This window comes from Cherax quadricarinatus, chromosome 7 (genome assembly GCF_038502225.1).
Source record: "Cherax quadricarinatus isolate ZL_2023a chromosome 7, ASM3850222v1, whole genome shotgun sequence".
NCBI lineage: Eukaryota > Metazoa > Arthropoda > Malacostraca > Decapoda > Parastacidae > Cherax > Cherax quadricarinatus.
Window position 1 is genome coordinate 58689542 of NC_091298.1, and position 14869 is coordinate 58704410.

Here is a 14869-nt window from a genome sequence, read left to right on the forward strand (position 1 = left end):
GCAAAAATTATAGGGGGATAAGTCTGTTGAGTATACCTGGTAAAGTGTATGGTAGAGTTATTATTGAAAGAATTATGAGTAAGACGGAGAATAGGATAGCAGATGAACAAGGAGGCTATAGGAAAGGTAGGGGGTGTGTGGACCAGGTGTTTACAGTGAAACATATAAGTGAACAGTATTTAGATAAGGCTAAAGAGGTATTTGTGGCATTTATGGATTTGGAAAAGGCCTATGACAGGGTGGATAGGGGGGCAATGTGGCAGATATTGCAGGTGTATGTGTAGGAGGTAGGTTACTGAAAGCAGTGAAGAGTTTTTACGAGGATAGTGAGGCTCAAGTTAGAGTGTGTAGGAAAGAGGGAAATTATTTCCCAGTAAAAGTAGGCCTTAGACAAGGATGTGTGATGTCACCGTGGTTGTTTAATATATTTATAGATGGGGTTGTAAGAGAAGTAAATGCGAGGGTCTTGGCAAGAGGCGTGGAGTTAAAAGATAAAGAATCACACATGAAGTGGGAGTTGTCACAGTTGCTCTTTGCTGAAGACACTGTGCTCTTGGGAGATTCTGAAGAGAAGTTGCAGAGATCGGTGGATGAATGTGGTAGGGTGTGCAAAAGAAGAAAATTAAAAGTGAATACAGGAAAGAGTAAGGTTATGAGGATAAAAAGATAGGTAATGAAAGATTGGATATCAGATTGGAGGGAGAGAGTATGGATGAGGTGAATGTATTCAGATATTTGGGAGTGGACGTGTCAGTGGATGGGTCTATGAAAGATGAGGTGAATCATAGAATTGATGAGGGGAAAAGGGTGAGCGGTGCACTTAGGAGTCTGTGGAGACAAAGAACTTTGTCCTTGGAGGCAAAGAGGGGAATGTATGAGAGTATAGTTTTACCAACGCTCGTATATGGGTGTGAAGCATGGGTGATGAATGTTGCAGCGAGGAGAAGGCTGGAGGCAGTGGAGATGTCATGTCTGAGGGCAGTGTGTGGTGTGAATATAATGCAGAGAATTCGTAGTTTGGAAGTTAGGAGGAGGTGCGGGATTACCAAAACTGTTGTCCAGAGGGCTGATGAAGGGTTGTTGAGGTGGTTCAGACATGTAGAGAGAATGGAGCAAAACAGAGTGACTTCAAAAGTGTATCAGTCTGTAGTGGAAGGAAGGCGGGGTAGGGGTCGGCCTAGGAAAGGTTGGAGGGAGGGGGTAAAGGAGGTTTTGTGTGCGAGGGGCTTGGACTTGCAGCAGGCATGCGTGAGCGTGTTTGATAGGAGTGAATGGAGACAAATGGTTTTTAATACTTGACGTGCTGTTGGAGTGTGAGCAAAGTAACATTTATGAAGGGGTTCAGGGAAACCAGCAGGCCAGACTTGAGTCCTGGAGATGGGAAGTACAGTGCCTGCACTCTGAAGGAGGGGTGTTAATGTTGCAGTTTAAAAACTGTAGTGTAAAGCACCCTCCTGGCAAGACAGTGATGGAGTGAATGATGGTGAAAGTTTTTCTTTTTCGGGCCACCCTACCTTATTGGGAATCGGCCATTGTGATAATAAAAAAAAAAAAATAATAAGCAAATTTGCTGATGACACGAAGATAGGTAGGATAATCTATTCAGACTTTGATGTCTCACAACCTCAGGAGAATTTAGACAAACTCAATTCGTGATCAGAAAAGTGGCAGATGCAGTTCAGTGTAGATAAATGTTAAGTTCTAAAGCTCGGAAATGTCCATAACCCTAGCACCTACCAGCTTAATAATGTTGAACTTAGCCATGTAGAATACGAAAAGGGTTTGGGGGTTATGGTAAGCAGCAATCTTAAACCAAGACAGCAGTGCCTAAGCGTGCGTAATAAGGCAAATAGATTGCTGGGATTTATATCAAGAAGTGTAAGCAACAGAAGTCCAGCGGTTATACTTCAGCTTTATACATCATTAGTAAGGCCTCACCTAGATTATGCAGCTATGTTCTGGTCTCCATATTACAGAATGGACATAAATTCGTTAGAAAACATTCAGCGTAGAATGACTAAATTAATACATAGCATTAGAAATCTTCCTTATGAAGAAAGATTGAAGACCCTTAAATTACATTCACTTGTTAGACGAAGAATGAGGGGAGAGTGGAAGATGAGTATTAATAATGGGATATAAATAAGGTCTTGAGGATGTCTCTCCAGGAGAGAACCCGCAGTAATGGATTCAAATTAGACAAGTTTAGATTTAGAAAGGATGTAGGAAACTATTGGTTTGGAAATAGGGTAGTTGATGAGTGGAACAGTCTACCTAGTTGGGTTATTGAGGGTAAAACCTTGGGTAGTTTCAAATTTAGGTTGGATAAATACGTGAGTGAGAGGGGTTGGATTTGAGTGGGACTTGCGTATGAGTGGATAGAGTTTTTTTTTTTTTTTTTTTTTTTTTTACCAGCAAGTCGGCCATCTCCCACCGAGGCAGGGTGACCCAAAGAGAAAGAAAAATCCCCAAAAAGAAAATACTTTCATCATCATTCAACACTTTCACCTCACACATAATCACGTTTTTGCAGAGGTGCCCAGAATACAACAGCTTAGAAGTATATATGTATAAAAATACACAATATATCTCTCCAAACTGCCAATATCCCAAACCCCTCCTTTAGAGTGCAGACATTGTACTTCCCATTTCCAGGACTCAAGTCCTGTTATATAAAATAACCGGTTCCCCTGAATCCCTTCACTAAATATTACCCTGCTCACTCTCCAACAGATCGTCAGGTCCCAAATACCATTTGTCTCCATTCACTCCTATCTAACATGCTCACGCATGCTTGCTGGAAGTCCAAACCCCTCGCCCACAACACCTCCTTTACAAATGCGCAAATGTTTTGTTAGTGGGATGGATTGTAAAGGACATGCCTAGTATGGGAGAACAGGCCTGCTGCAGTGTTCCTCCTTTCTTATGTTCTTATGTTTGTCTGCAAAAATTAAGTTGGTCCTTAAATCAAATATATCTTGGAATTCTACTTGCTTAGGTACCACTGCCTTAATATTAAAAATTAAATGGATTACTGATATAGGTTCCTGCTATATGAAAATTATTTCATCCAATATTGTAGCCTTCTAGACATAATTATGCTACAAATATAGCAATAACATGCTGTATAATTCAGTGGAGCCTCGGCTTACGAATGCCCCAACATGCAAATTTTTCAGGATACAAACAGTCACTCGATCGATTTTTTGCTTCCGGATATGAAAGAAATTTCAGGATGCGAACTTCCCCCTCAAGGGAGCTTCCTTGGTGAGGGGCTTTTGATCAAGGGAATTGGATCTGTGCTCCACTTCCCTAAATTAATAATAATAATACAGTGGACCCCCGGTTAACGATATTTTTTCATTCCAGAAGTATGTTCAGGTGCCACTACTGACCGAATTTGTTCCCATAAGGAATATTGTGAAGTAGATTAGTCCATTTCAGACCCCCAAACATGCACGTACAAATGCACTTACATAAATACACTTATATAATTGGTCGCATTGGGAGGTGATCGTTAAGCGGGGGTCCACTGTATTAGGTAGTAGGTTGGTAGACAGCAACCACCCAGGGAGGTACTGCCGTTCTGCCAAGTGAGTGTAAAACGAAAGCCTGTAATTGTTTTACATGATGGTAGGATTGCTGGTGTCTTTTGTCTGTCTCATAAATATGCAAGATTACAGGTACGTCTTGCTACTTCTACTTACACTTAGGTCATACTACACGTTTATTTATACTCGCTCATCTGAGTTTTCTTTGATTTTATCATAGTTCTAGTTCTAATTACTTTTCCTTTTATATCCATGGGGAAGTAGAATAAGAATCTTTCCTCCGTAAGCCATGCGTGTTGTGAAAGTCAACTAAAATGCCAGGAACAATGGGCTAGTAACCCCTTTTCCTGTAATAATTACTAAAAAGAATAAGAAGAAAATTGTCAAAGTGAGAAGTCTGAATGTGCGTGGATGTTGTGCAAATGATAAGAAAGAGATGATTGTGGATGCTATGAATGAGAAGAAGCTGGATGTCCTGGCTTTAAGTGAAACAAGGTTGAAGGGAGTGGGTGAGTTTCAGTGGAGAGGAATAAATGGGATTAGGTCCGGGGTTTCTAATAGAGTTAGAGCTAAAGGAGGAGTAGCAATAATGTTGAAGGATAAGCTATGGCAGGAAAGGAGGAACTATAAATATATGTGGAGTAAAATAAAGGTTGGATGTGAAAAGTGGGTTATAGAAAGCATATATGCACCTGGGAAATAGAGAAGTATAGAGGAGAGAAAGAGATTTGGGGAAATGTTGAGTGAATGAGTGGGGAGTTTTGAACCAAGTGTTAGAGTACTTGTGGTTGGGGATTTTAATGCTATAGTGGGTAAAATTGTTGTGGAGGGAGTAGTAGGTAAATTTGGGGTGCCAGGGGTAAACGAAAATGGGGAGCCTTTAATTGAGCTATGTGTAGAAAGAGGTTTGGTAGTACGTAATACATATTTTATGAAAAAGAGGATAAATAAATATACAAGGTATGATGTAGCATGTAATGAAAGTAGTTTGTTAGATTATGTTTTGGTGGATAAAAGGTTGATGGGTAAGCTCCAGGATGTACACATTTATAGAGGGGCAACTGATATATCGGATCATTATCTAGTTGTAGCTACAGTTAGAGTAAGAGGTAGACGGGATAAGAGGAAAATGGCAACAACAAGTAAGAGGGAGGTGAAAGTGCATAAACTAAGGGAGGAGGAAGTTCGGGTGAAATATAAGCGACTATTGGCAGAAAGGTGGGCTGGTGATGGTGAAATTAGATGAACTGTGATATATAAATAAGCTGTAGAGTTGATATTAGCATTATATTGAAGTATTTTGTCATGCCTCCTCAGAGCAGGAATTCCGCTGGAACGGATTAATGCCATTTCAATTAATTTAAATGAGGAAAATTGACTCAGCATATGAACAAGGTCATGGATTGGATTAAATTCGTAAGCCAAGGTTCCACTGTACGTACTCTTATTTGATTTATGTATGCAGATTGGCTGCCAGCTGCCTCTACATTTTTAACTGCAAATTGAGTATGATTATTCTTTAGATATTATCTTGTGTAGGGGCTTAATTACACCCTATCTGAAACAAGAAGTTCATTCTTGTCTGTTTGAAATCTTAGCTAAGAGTGATGCTGTGTTCTTGTGATCAGACACAGTAGTGCAGTTAACACAAAAAAAAGTTCATCTTTTATTTTGTTTTCTACCACATTTCATTGTATAACATGTTTTTAGAAAGAAAAGAAATTAATAAAATATAAGACTGACACCACTTTTTTTAATATATACAGTGGACCCCTGCCTTACGATGGCATCACGTTACGTTAAATTTGCCATACGATACATATGAACGCAAAAATTTTGCCTCGCCTCACGCTAAAAAAACTCGCTTCTCACGATTCATCCGGGATGTGTCCCACGTGTGGCCTCTGCTGCCCCGTGGGTGCTAGCGTTTACAAGCCAGCCAGTGCGGTCGCATCCACGCATACATTTGGTACATTTCACCTTATCCCAGTGTTTTTTGTGCTTGTAACTGCAAAATAAGTCACCATGGGCACCAAGAAAGCTTCTAGTGCCAACCCTGTGGTAAAAAGGGTGAGAATTAGTATGGAAATTAAGAAAGATTTTGAAGGGTTTGGGGGTAACCCTGAGAAGCCTATGCCAGTTGTGGAATTCATTGTGCCTACTTCAAAGATTAAGGAAATGTGTGCAAAGTGGGTTGAAGTGCAAACCTTTATGGATGAAAATCACCTATAGCACAGCTATTGCAAGCCGTGCTGGTGACTATTACAATGACAATGTTGTGGCCCATTTTAGGCAAATCTTAAAGGAATGGGAGATACAGAGCTCTATGGACAGATTTGTTGTGCGACAGAGGTCCAGTGACTCTAAAACTGGTCCTAGTGGCATTAAAAGGGAAGGGAAGTAACCCCGGAAAAGGACTTAACCCTTTCAGGGTCCAAGGCCAAAATCTGAAGTCACGCACCAGTGTCCAAGAAATTTTGAAAAAAAAAAAAAATTATTTTTTCTTACAGAATTAAAGAGCATATTTTTGTGAAGGTAATAAAACAAAAAAAAAATTAGAATCTGATCAGTACTTACCGAGATACAGTGCCAAGAAGTTTGTAGAAAATGATGTGGTGGCGGCAACATCGACGAATTCCACATACGCGTATTATATTATTTTGTTGTTTTAGTTGTTTTTTCTTTTCTTTTCCAATTTTTTTCTATTCCTACTAACATTTGGGGCCTGAGAGACCAATACTGTATATAATTGATATATATTAACTCACTGTATTGAACACAATAACCGCACTAAAGTTATTATCATATTATTGTTTACCACTGTTGTTTATTACAATAAACATGCACAAATATTGTATAATACTAATGTTCTATCATATATTTACATATTTACAATCACTGGACATGGTTTTAGAACTGCTGGAGCTTGTGGAACTCCTTGAAACAAGGCACCATGCACAGAGGCACCTTACATTCCTCACACATAAACCGAGTGTCTTTGCGTCTTTGTTGCCGTCGTTTTGTTTGTGCACAGACAATGCATCTCTTCTGAGCAAATTTCTTTTGAGTTGAAGGAAGCTGTATTATGAAATGATCACCTTCTCTTCTCAAACGCTTGTTTATATTGTGATGAATTCGAGGACCATGTTGTATTGCAGGTGTTGTTACCTGGTACTTCATTATGAGTTGTCTGACAACAGACAAACAAAATTCACCATACGGTGGTCTGTTACCAGTCTTTATTTGGTACATATTATATGCATTCAGCATTGAAATGTCCATGAGATGGAAGAAAAGTTTCATGTACCACTTGTAACTCTTACGAACACAGTCAACAAAACCAATCTGCATGTCACACTTGTCAACCAAGCGCATGTTTTGTGTATAATCAATCACTGTCACTGGTTTTCGAATACGTTCATTAGTCACTCGATCAACTTTGCCACTGTCTTGCATTTCATTACGGTGAATGGTTGTCAACAATGTGACATCTCGTTTGTCATGCCACCGTAATGCCATGATGTCATTGGCAGTAAACACCTGCACGTCATCACCACGAACACCTGCGTTGAGCCTGGGCATATGTTTACGATTAGAACGCACTGTGCCACACACATCTGTCTTGTTCACTCGCATGAAATCACTGAGTAATGGGCTTGTGTACCAGTTATCGGTATATAATGTATGGCCCTTACCAAGATAAGGTGCCATCATGTTTCTCACTACGTCACCTGATATACCCAATAACATCTTGGTATCTTTCAATGTTTTACTACCCGTGTATACAACAATATCCAACACCAGGCCACTGTCACAATCACAGAGTACAAACAATTTTATACCAAAGCGGTTCCTCTTGCTCGGTATATACTGCTTGAATGACAGTCTACCTTTGAACAAAATCAAAGACTCGTCAATTACAAGATTCTTGAATGGATAAAAGTATATCCTGAACTTTTGTTTGAGATACATGAAAACATTTCTAATCTTGTATAACCTGTCACTTCTGTCAGGCCTGGTTTTGTCAGAGAAGTGCAACATACGTAACAGTAAGATAAACCTGTTCACTGGTATTATTTCACTGAAGGATGGGGTACAAATTAGCCGATCTGTGGACCAGTATGCTTTTATATTATGCTTATAGACGTGAGGCATAAGCATTATTGTTGCAAAAAGCAAATACATTTCTGCAACAGTCGTCTCTTTCCACCTGTGTAGTCTTGACTGTGGTGATAAGATCGTATTTGCCATGGTGTACTGAAAATACTTATTACTTTCCCTGACAATAATTTCCATCAATGGCTGGTCAAAGAATAATTCAAAGAATTCCAGTTCATTGGCCGTGGTTCCAAGGGGACAGGTAGGTAGAATTCCACTTTGCGAGTCATCAAAGTGGTGAGGGCTGGGAACAAAATTGGGATTTTGCTGCCAATCCCAGATACGGTTTGCTGGTGGATACTGGACATCATAGGCTGGTTGTACGGGTGGTTGTGGCGGGCTGGTGGGTGACGCTCCGCTTTGTCCTTGAACTGACGAGTCAGCAGCGTGGGTTCCCGCGTGGCACAGCGAGTCACGCATGGCGGTGCCACTACCACCACCAGCCCCACTAACACCATCCACTGATGTCTGTGGCCCATCCATGCCAAGTGTAGCCACATCATCCTCACTATCACTACCTAAAACGGGTGTAGGGCCACGGGATGTACTCCGGGATGTACTCCGTCCCCTGGGCACAGCATAGGGTACACTACCCGAGCGCATGCGGCGGCGAACATACCGACGCTTCACTGGTGAATATGTTTCCTCACTATCACTACTCGAATGATCGTCGAGCGCAATAAAATCACAATCCACGTCAGAATCATCGTCATTACTGAAGTCAGAGGCCAGGCCACGGGAAAATATTAGTTTTCTCTTACGTTTAGGAACACCCGACGGTGAGTCACGAGTGCCCACACCAGAGGTAGAATGTCGAGGATCGTCGGGGTTTTCTGCACTATTATCGATATCCTGGTCATTATTTTCGGTCACTAACTTATCAAAGCCGTAGAATTCGTCTTCATTTCCACTTCCATCAGTGTCAGAACTATCAGACAGGAAGAGGAGAGTCCCAATTTTCCGGGGAGTGAGAGCTGACTTGCGACGAGGCATGGTGAACAAGGGTGACTGAGCCGGAGTTCCCACAATGCTATGCAGGCGCCTAGATTTTTTGTTTACGGCGCAGACCCATTCTCTCATATGTAAGCCTATGAGCGCTTTCGCGCTAAATTTGACGGCGCTAGAATTTTGGCGTAGATCTACGGTTTGGACACTCACTGACCAGCCGTAGATCTACGGGACGGACCCTGAAAGGGTTAATACCTCAAGTCCTAATGGAAGGGGATTCCCCTTCTAAACAATAACAACTTTCACAGTCTCCCCACCTCCCATCCCTTCAATCATCACCAGATCTTCAATAAAGGTGTCATGTATTCTATTCTTAGTAGAGTATTAATTGTGCATGTCTTCTTAAGTTTGTATGTATTAACCCTTTGACTGTCGCAACCCCCAATCCTGAGGTGTCTCCTGGTGTCGCAAAATTTAAAAAAAAAAAATTATTTTTTTCTTATGAAATGATAGAGAATCTTTTCCCGATTGTAATGACACCAAAAAAACGAAATTTGATGGAAAACTGACGGAATTATGCTCTCGCGAAGTTAGCGACCTCGGCGCTGTTTACAAATCGGCGATTTCGCCCACTTTGAGCCCTATTTTTGGCTAATTCCATTGTTCCAGTCGCCCAAACTCATAGCTATTTCTTTAGAACTTCATTTTTTCTATCGATTGAATACAAGAAACTGCCCATTTACTGATTTCAACTACCTAATAATGTGGTCAGAAATTTGCAATTTGGCCAATTTCACGAAAACTAAAAAATATGACAATTTCAAAATAAGGTCCAGAATGAACAATGCAGACATTCCTGGCTCTAAAATAACATTTTCTTTGTTCATCAGTCACGTCTCCAGGCCCTTCTGATATTACTCTTGCTTTCTATTTTGAATTTTTATTCAAACAAAAAATATTAGACTTACTATTATGCAGACTACTGCAATGCTGTAATAACTGTATAAATAACATCAACCCATTCATGACTGCATATTAGAATGGCTAGTTGGACATTTATTGGACAATGGCATCATTTGTTTACTTTTGAACATTGGCAAAAATCAAACATTTCCCCTACTTTGAGCTCCATTTCTAGGTTCTTTTTATAGTAAAATCAAACAAAATCACCTCTATTTCTGTAATATGTTTTCCATTCTATCAAATGAGACCAAGAAAACGAGAATACAACCATAAATACTATACGAAAATAGACCACAAAGTCGGCATTTTAATTAAAAAAAACGGTCGGAGTTTTTTTTTTCTCATTATGCACTGCGTGCTCCAGGATTTTTTTTATATGGTGCACACTGACCACACAGACCCATTCTCTCACATGTGGGCCTACCAGCTTTCTCCTGCTTGATTTGAAGCCGCTAGAATTTATGAGTATATATACGTCAAACACGACACCTCGTAAAACGTATACATATGGCCGCGACAGTCAAAGGGTTAAAATTAATATTTCATTTTTTTTTTTCAGACTTTTGGGTGTCTTGCATGGATTAATTTGATTTCCATTATTTCTTATGGGGAAAATTAATTCACCTTACGATTACAGTGGACCCCCGCATACCGTTGGCATCACATAACGATTAATCCGCATACCGCTTGCTTTAATCGCAAAAATTTTGCCTCGCATACCGCTTAAAAACCCGCTCACCGCTGTTCGTCCGAGACGCGTCCAATGTGCGCCCTCAGCCAGCCTCACATGTGCCGCCCGTGCCATTGTTTACCAGCCAGCCTCCGCGGTAACATCCAAGCATACAATCGGAACATTTCGTATTATTACATTGTTTTCGGTGCTTTATCTGGAAAATAAGTGACCATGGGCCCCAAGAAAGCTTCTAGTGCCAACCCTACAGCAATAAGGGTGAGAATTACAATAGAGATGAAGAAAAAGATCATTGATAAGTATGAAAGTGGAGTGCATGTCTCCGAGCTGGCCAGGTTGTATAATAAACCCCAATCAACCATCGCTACTATTGGTGGTACAGCTGCTGCTGCTGCTGTAGCATTGTCTGCTGCTGCTGTAGCATCGTCTGCTGCTGCTGTAGCACTGTCAGCTGCTGCTGCTGCTGTAGCATCGTCTGCTGCTGCTGTAGCATCGTCTGCTGCTGCTGTAGCACTGTCAGCTGCTGCTGCTGCTGTAGCATCGTCTGCTGCTGCTGCTGTAGCATCGTCTGCTGCTGCTGTAGCATCGTCTGCTGCTGCTGCTGCTGTAGCATCGTCTGCTGCTGCTGCTGCTGTAGCATCGTCTGCTGCTGCTGTAACATTGTCTGTTGCTGCTGTAGCATCGTCTGCTGCTGCTGTAGCATCGTCTGCTGCTGCTGTAGCACTGTCAGCTGCTGCTGTAGCATCGTCTGCTGCTGCTGTAGCATCGTCTGCTGCTGCTGTAGCATCGTCTGCTGCTGCTGCTGCTGTAGCATCGTCTGCTGCTGCTGTAGCATCGTCTGTTGCTGCTGTAGCATTGTCTGCTGCTGCTGTAGCATCGTCTGTTGCTGCTGTACCACCGTCAGCTGCTGCTGCTGCTGTAGCACCGTTGTTGGTGTGGCTTATTGAGAATACCAAGAAACAATTAACCCCAGAGGATTTGCCACCCAGGATAACCCAAGAAAGTCAGTGTCATCGAAGACTGTCTAACTTATTTCCATTGGGGTCCTTAATCTTGTCTCCCAGGATGCAACCCACACCAGTCAACTGGAACTAGTGCTCATATTGGTGAATTTAAAGCCAGCAAAGGTTGGTTTGAGAGATTTAAGAATCGTAGTGGCATACACAGTGTGATAAGGCCTGTTCTGGAAGAAAATGCCAAACAGGACCTACAGTACTCAGGAGGAAAAGGCACTCCCAGGACACAGTGTCTCATCAGTCATTGCTGCATCTTCAATAAAGGTAAGTGTCATTTATTCTTCATTTAGTAGACTAGTACATGCACAATATATACTGTGCATGTACTACTCTACTATTGTGCATGTATCCTTCTCTTTGTGTGTAGGAAAATGTATATTTCATGTGGTAAAATTTTTTTTTTATACTTTTGGGTGTCTTGCACGGATTAATTTGATTTCCATTATTTCTTATGGGGAAAATTCATTCGCATACCGATTATGCGGGGGTCCACTGTATTTCGGCTCACGATGAGCTCTCAGGAATGGATTATTATCGTAAGGCGGGGGTCCACTATATTTATGTATGTTAACCTGTAAACGGTCCGAATGTATATATATGTTTACTACCGTACTGCCCGAACTTTTTTGAGAAAAAAAAAATAGTTTTTTTAATAGGAAAAAAGAGCATATGGTACCCAGGCATCCCCAATTATTTTAATATGGCACACAGTGAGTGCTCACACCCATTCTCTCATGTCTAGGCGACTCAGGCTTATCGTGGCAATGTTAAATGTTTTTTTTTTTTTTCAACAAGTCGGTCGTCTCCCACCAAGGCAGGGTGACCCAAAAAAGAAAGAAAATCCCCAAAAAGAAAATACTTTCATCATCATTCAACACTTTCACCACACTCACACATTATCACTGCTTTTGCAGAGGTGCTCAGAATACAACAGTTTAGAAGCATATACGTATAAAGATACACAACATATCCCTCCAAACTGCCAATATCCCAAACCCCTCCTTTAAAGTGCAGGCATTGTACTTCCCATTTCCAGGACTCAAGTCCGACTATATGAAAATAACTGGTTTCCCTGAATCCCTTCACTAAATATTACCCTGCTCACACTCCAACAGATCGTCAGGTCCCAAGTATCATTCATCTCCATTCACTCCTATCTAACACGCTAATGCACGCTTGCTGGAAGTCCAAACCCCTCGCCCACAAAACCTCCTTTACCCCCTCTTTCCAACCCTTTCAAGGATGACCCCTACCCCTCTTTCCTTCCCCTATAGATTTATATGCTTTCCATGTCATTCTACTTTGATCCATTCTCTCTAAATGACCAAACCACCTCAACAACCCTTCTTCTGCCCTCTTGACTAATGCTTTTATTAACTCCACACCTTCTCCTAATTTCCACACTCCGAATTTTCTGCATAATATTTACACCACACAAAACCTCCTTTACCCCCTCTTTCCAACCCTTTCAAGGACGACCCCTACCCCTCTTTCCTTCCCCTATAGATTTATATGCTTTCCATGTCATTCTACTTTGATCCATTCTCTCTAAATGACCAAACCACCTCAACAACCCTTCTTCTGCCCTCTGACTAAAACTTTTATTAACTCCACACCTTCTCCTAATTTCCACACTCCGAATTTTCTGCATAATATTTACACCACACATTGCCCTTAGACACATAAAACGTATATATACGTTTGGGGCACTAACGGTAAAAACGTATATATACGTTTGGACCGTTTACGGGTTAAATGGGTGAAATTATTGCAAAATTAAAAAAATATTTCCCTTGCTTGAAATTAAAAGAGCTTTTTACATACCATATATTTTTGTCAACAGGTCATGTATGATGTCACCCAGTATTTTTCGCCGAATTCCTCGACGTCGTTCCATACGAACGCGTCTTCACCTTCCAGAGTTATCTACACCTCTGCAAGGAACTAATAGTACCACGGGAACAACAGCAGGAGGAAGATTGTCATCAGCAAGAAATTTAGGGGAGTCCAGGGCTGCCACTGTAACCACTGGGGCTGGAGCTGTGATTGGCCCGCTCCCAACACCACCACCTGACCAAGGGCACTCGGAAGAACAGCCAAGAGATATTGTGCGAATTGTGTCTCGCAATCAGTGCCTCACACAAACACGAAATGTAAGATGGTGTCAGGGTTTTTATAGGTGAATTATATTAAGGTTGCATTACATTTCATGAAACACTAAACCCATGTGGGTCACTGAGCTCACAAAGTGGTGGAGGGTCGATACCCTGTCCATGAATTGTATCTTAATCATCTCTCATCGCCAACAGTCTTCATTACTGTTTCATAAAGAATGTGTTCAATTAAAATTGGGTCTTAGACAAGATATGCATTGTCTCTGGTTTTATGTATTTTAAGTTGGGGTTGTGAAAGAAATGACTTAATGTGTGCTACAGTTTTAAAATATAATAAATATGATTCTGTATAAAGTGGGAGTTGTTGTAAACAGTGTTTACAGATGACATAGTGTTATTGGGTGCTCCAGGAAAAAGAAGCTGCATAGCTTGGAGTAGAAGTTTGGAAAGGTATATAAAAGGAGGAAGTTTAATATGAATATAGAAAAGAATAATGTGATGAGAATACGTAAATGTATAGGGAAAAAATTGAGTTGAAGGAATGAGTATGCAGAAACCAGATGTATTTAGTTACTTGGGAGTGAATGTATCAGCAGATGGGTTATGAAGGATTAAGTAAATCACAGAATACTACTTGAAAGTTGCAAGAGTATTCTAGTTATATTCTCCAAATTGTTTGTAGGGTTAGAATCATAGCTTCTTGAGTTGTCTCCTAAATATGAACGACTGGCTTTGCTGATTTCTAGCTCCAGGGTCTTATCATATCTACTCTTAACCCTTTCAGGGTTTTTGCCATACTGGTACGGCTTACGCACCAGGGTTTTTGACGTACTAGTACGCCTAAATTCTAGCGCCCTCAAATCTAGTGAGAGAAAGCTGGTAGGCCTACATATGAAAGAATGGGTCTATGTGGTCAGTGTGCGCAGTATAAAAAAAATCCTGCAGCACACAGTGTGTAATGAGAAAAAAAAACTGTTTTTGGATTAAAACAGCGACTGCACTGTATTTTCGTATGGTATTTATTGTTGTATTCTAGTTTTCCTGGTCTCATTTTATAGAATGGAAGACATATTACAGAAATTGAGTTGATTTTGATTGGTTTTACAATGAAAAGTACCTTGAAATTGAGCTCAAAGTAGCAGAAATGTTTGATTTTTACCAAAGTTCAAAAGTAAAGAAATCATGCTAAGCGTCCAATACACGTCAATTGGTGAGTAATATTCTTTCACAAGTGCGCCGATATTATTTATACCATTTCTACACTAATGCAGTAGTCTGCATAACAGTAAATCATTTTTTTTTTTGTGAGAAAATTCAAATTCAAAGTGGAAAGCAAAAGAATGTTAAGTGGGGCATGGGGATGTGACTAATGAACAGAGGAAATGTTATTTTAGTGCCAGGAATGTCTTTCTTGTTTATTCTGGACCC

General features: G+C 40.8%; 1 protein-coding gene across 3 annotated transcripts in view; it reads left to right on the plus strand.

Moving 5' to 3' along the window:
* The window catches only part of LOC128686874 (uncharacterized), a 102395-nt gene that overhangs the window by 38725 nt on the left and 48801 nt on the right, over positions 1 to 14869 (plus strand). For all 3 annotated transcript variants that reach the window (XM_070082522.1, XM_070082523.1, XM_070082524.1), the window contains exon 10: positions 13171 to 13480. In XM_070082522.1, coding sequence (XP_069938623.1) covers positions 13171 to 13480 — 310 coding nt within the window. The remainder of the gene's footprint in view (positions 1 to 13170; positions 13481 to 14869) is intronic.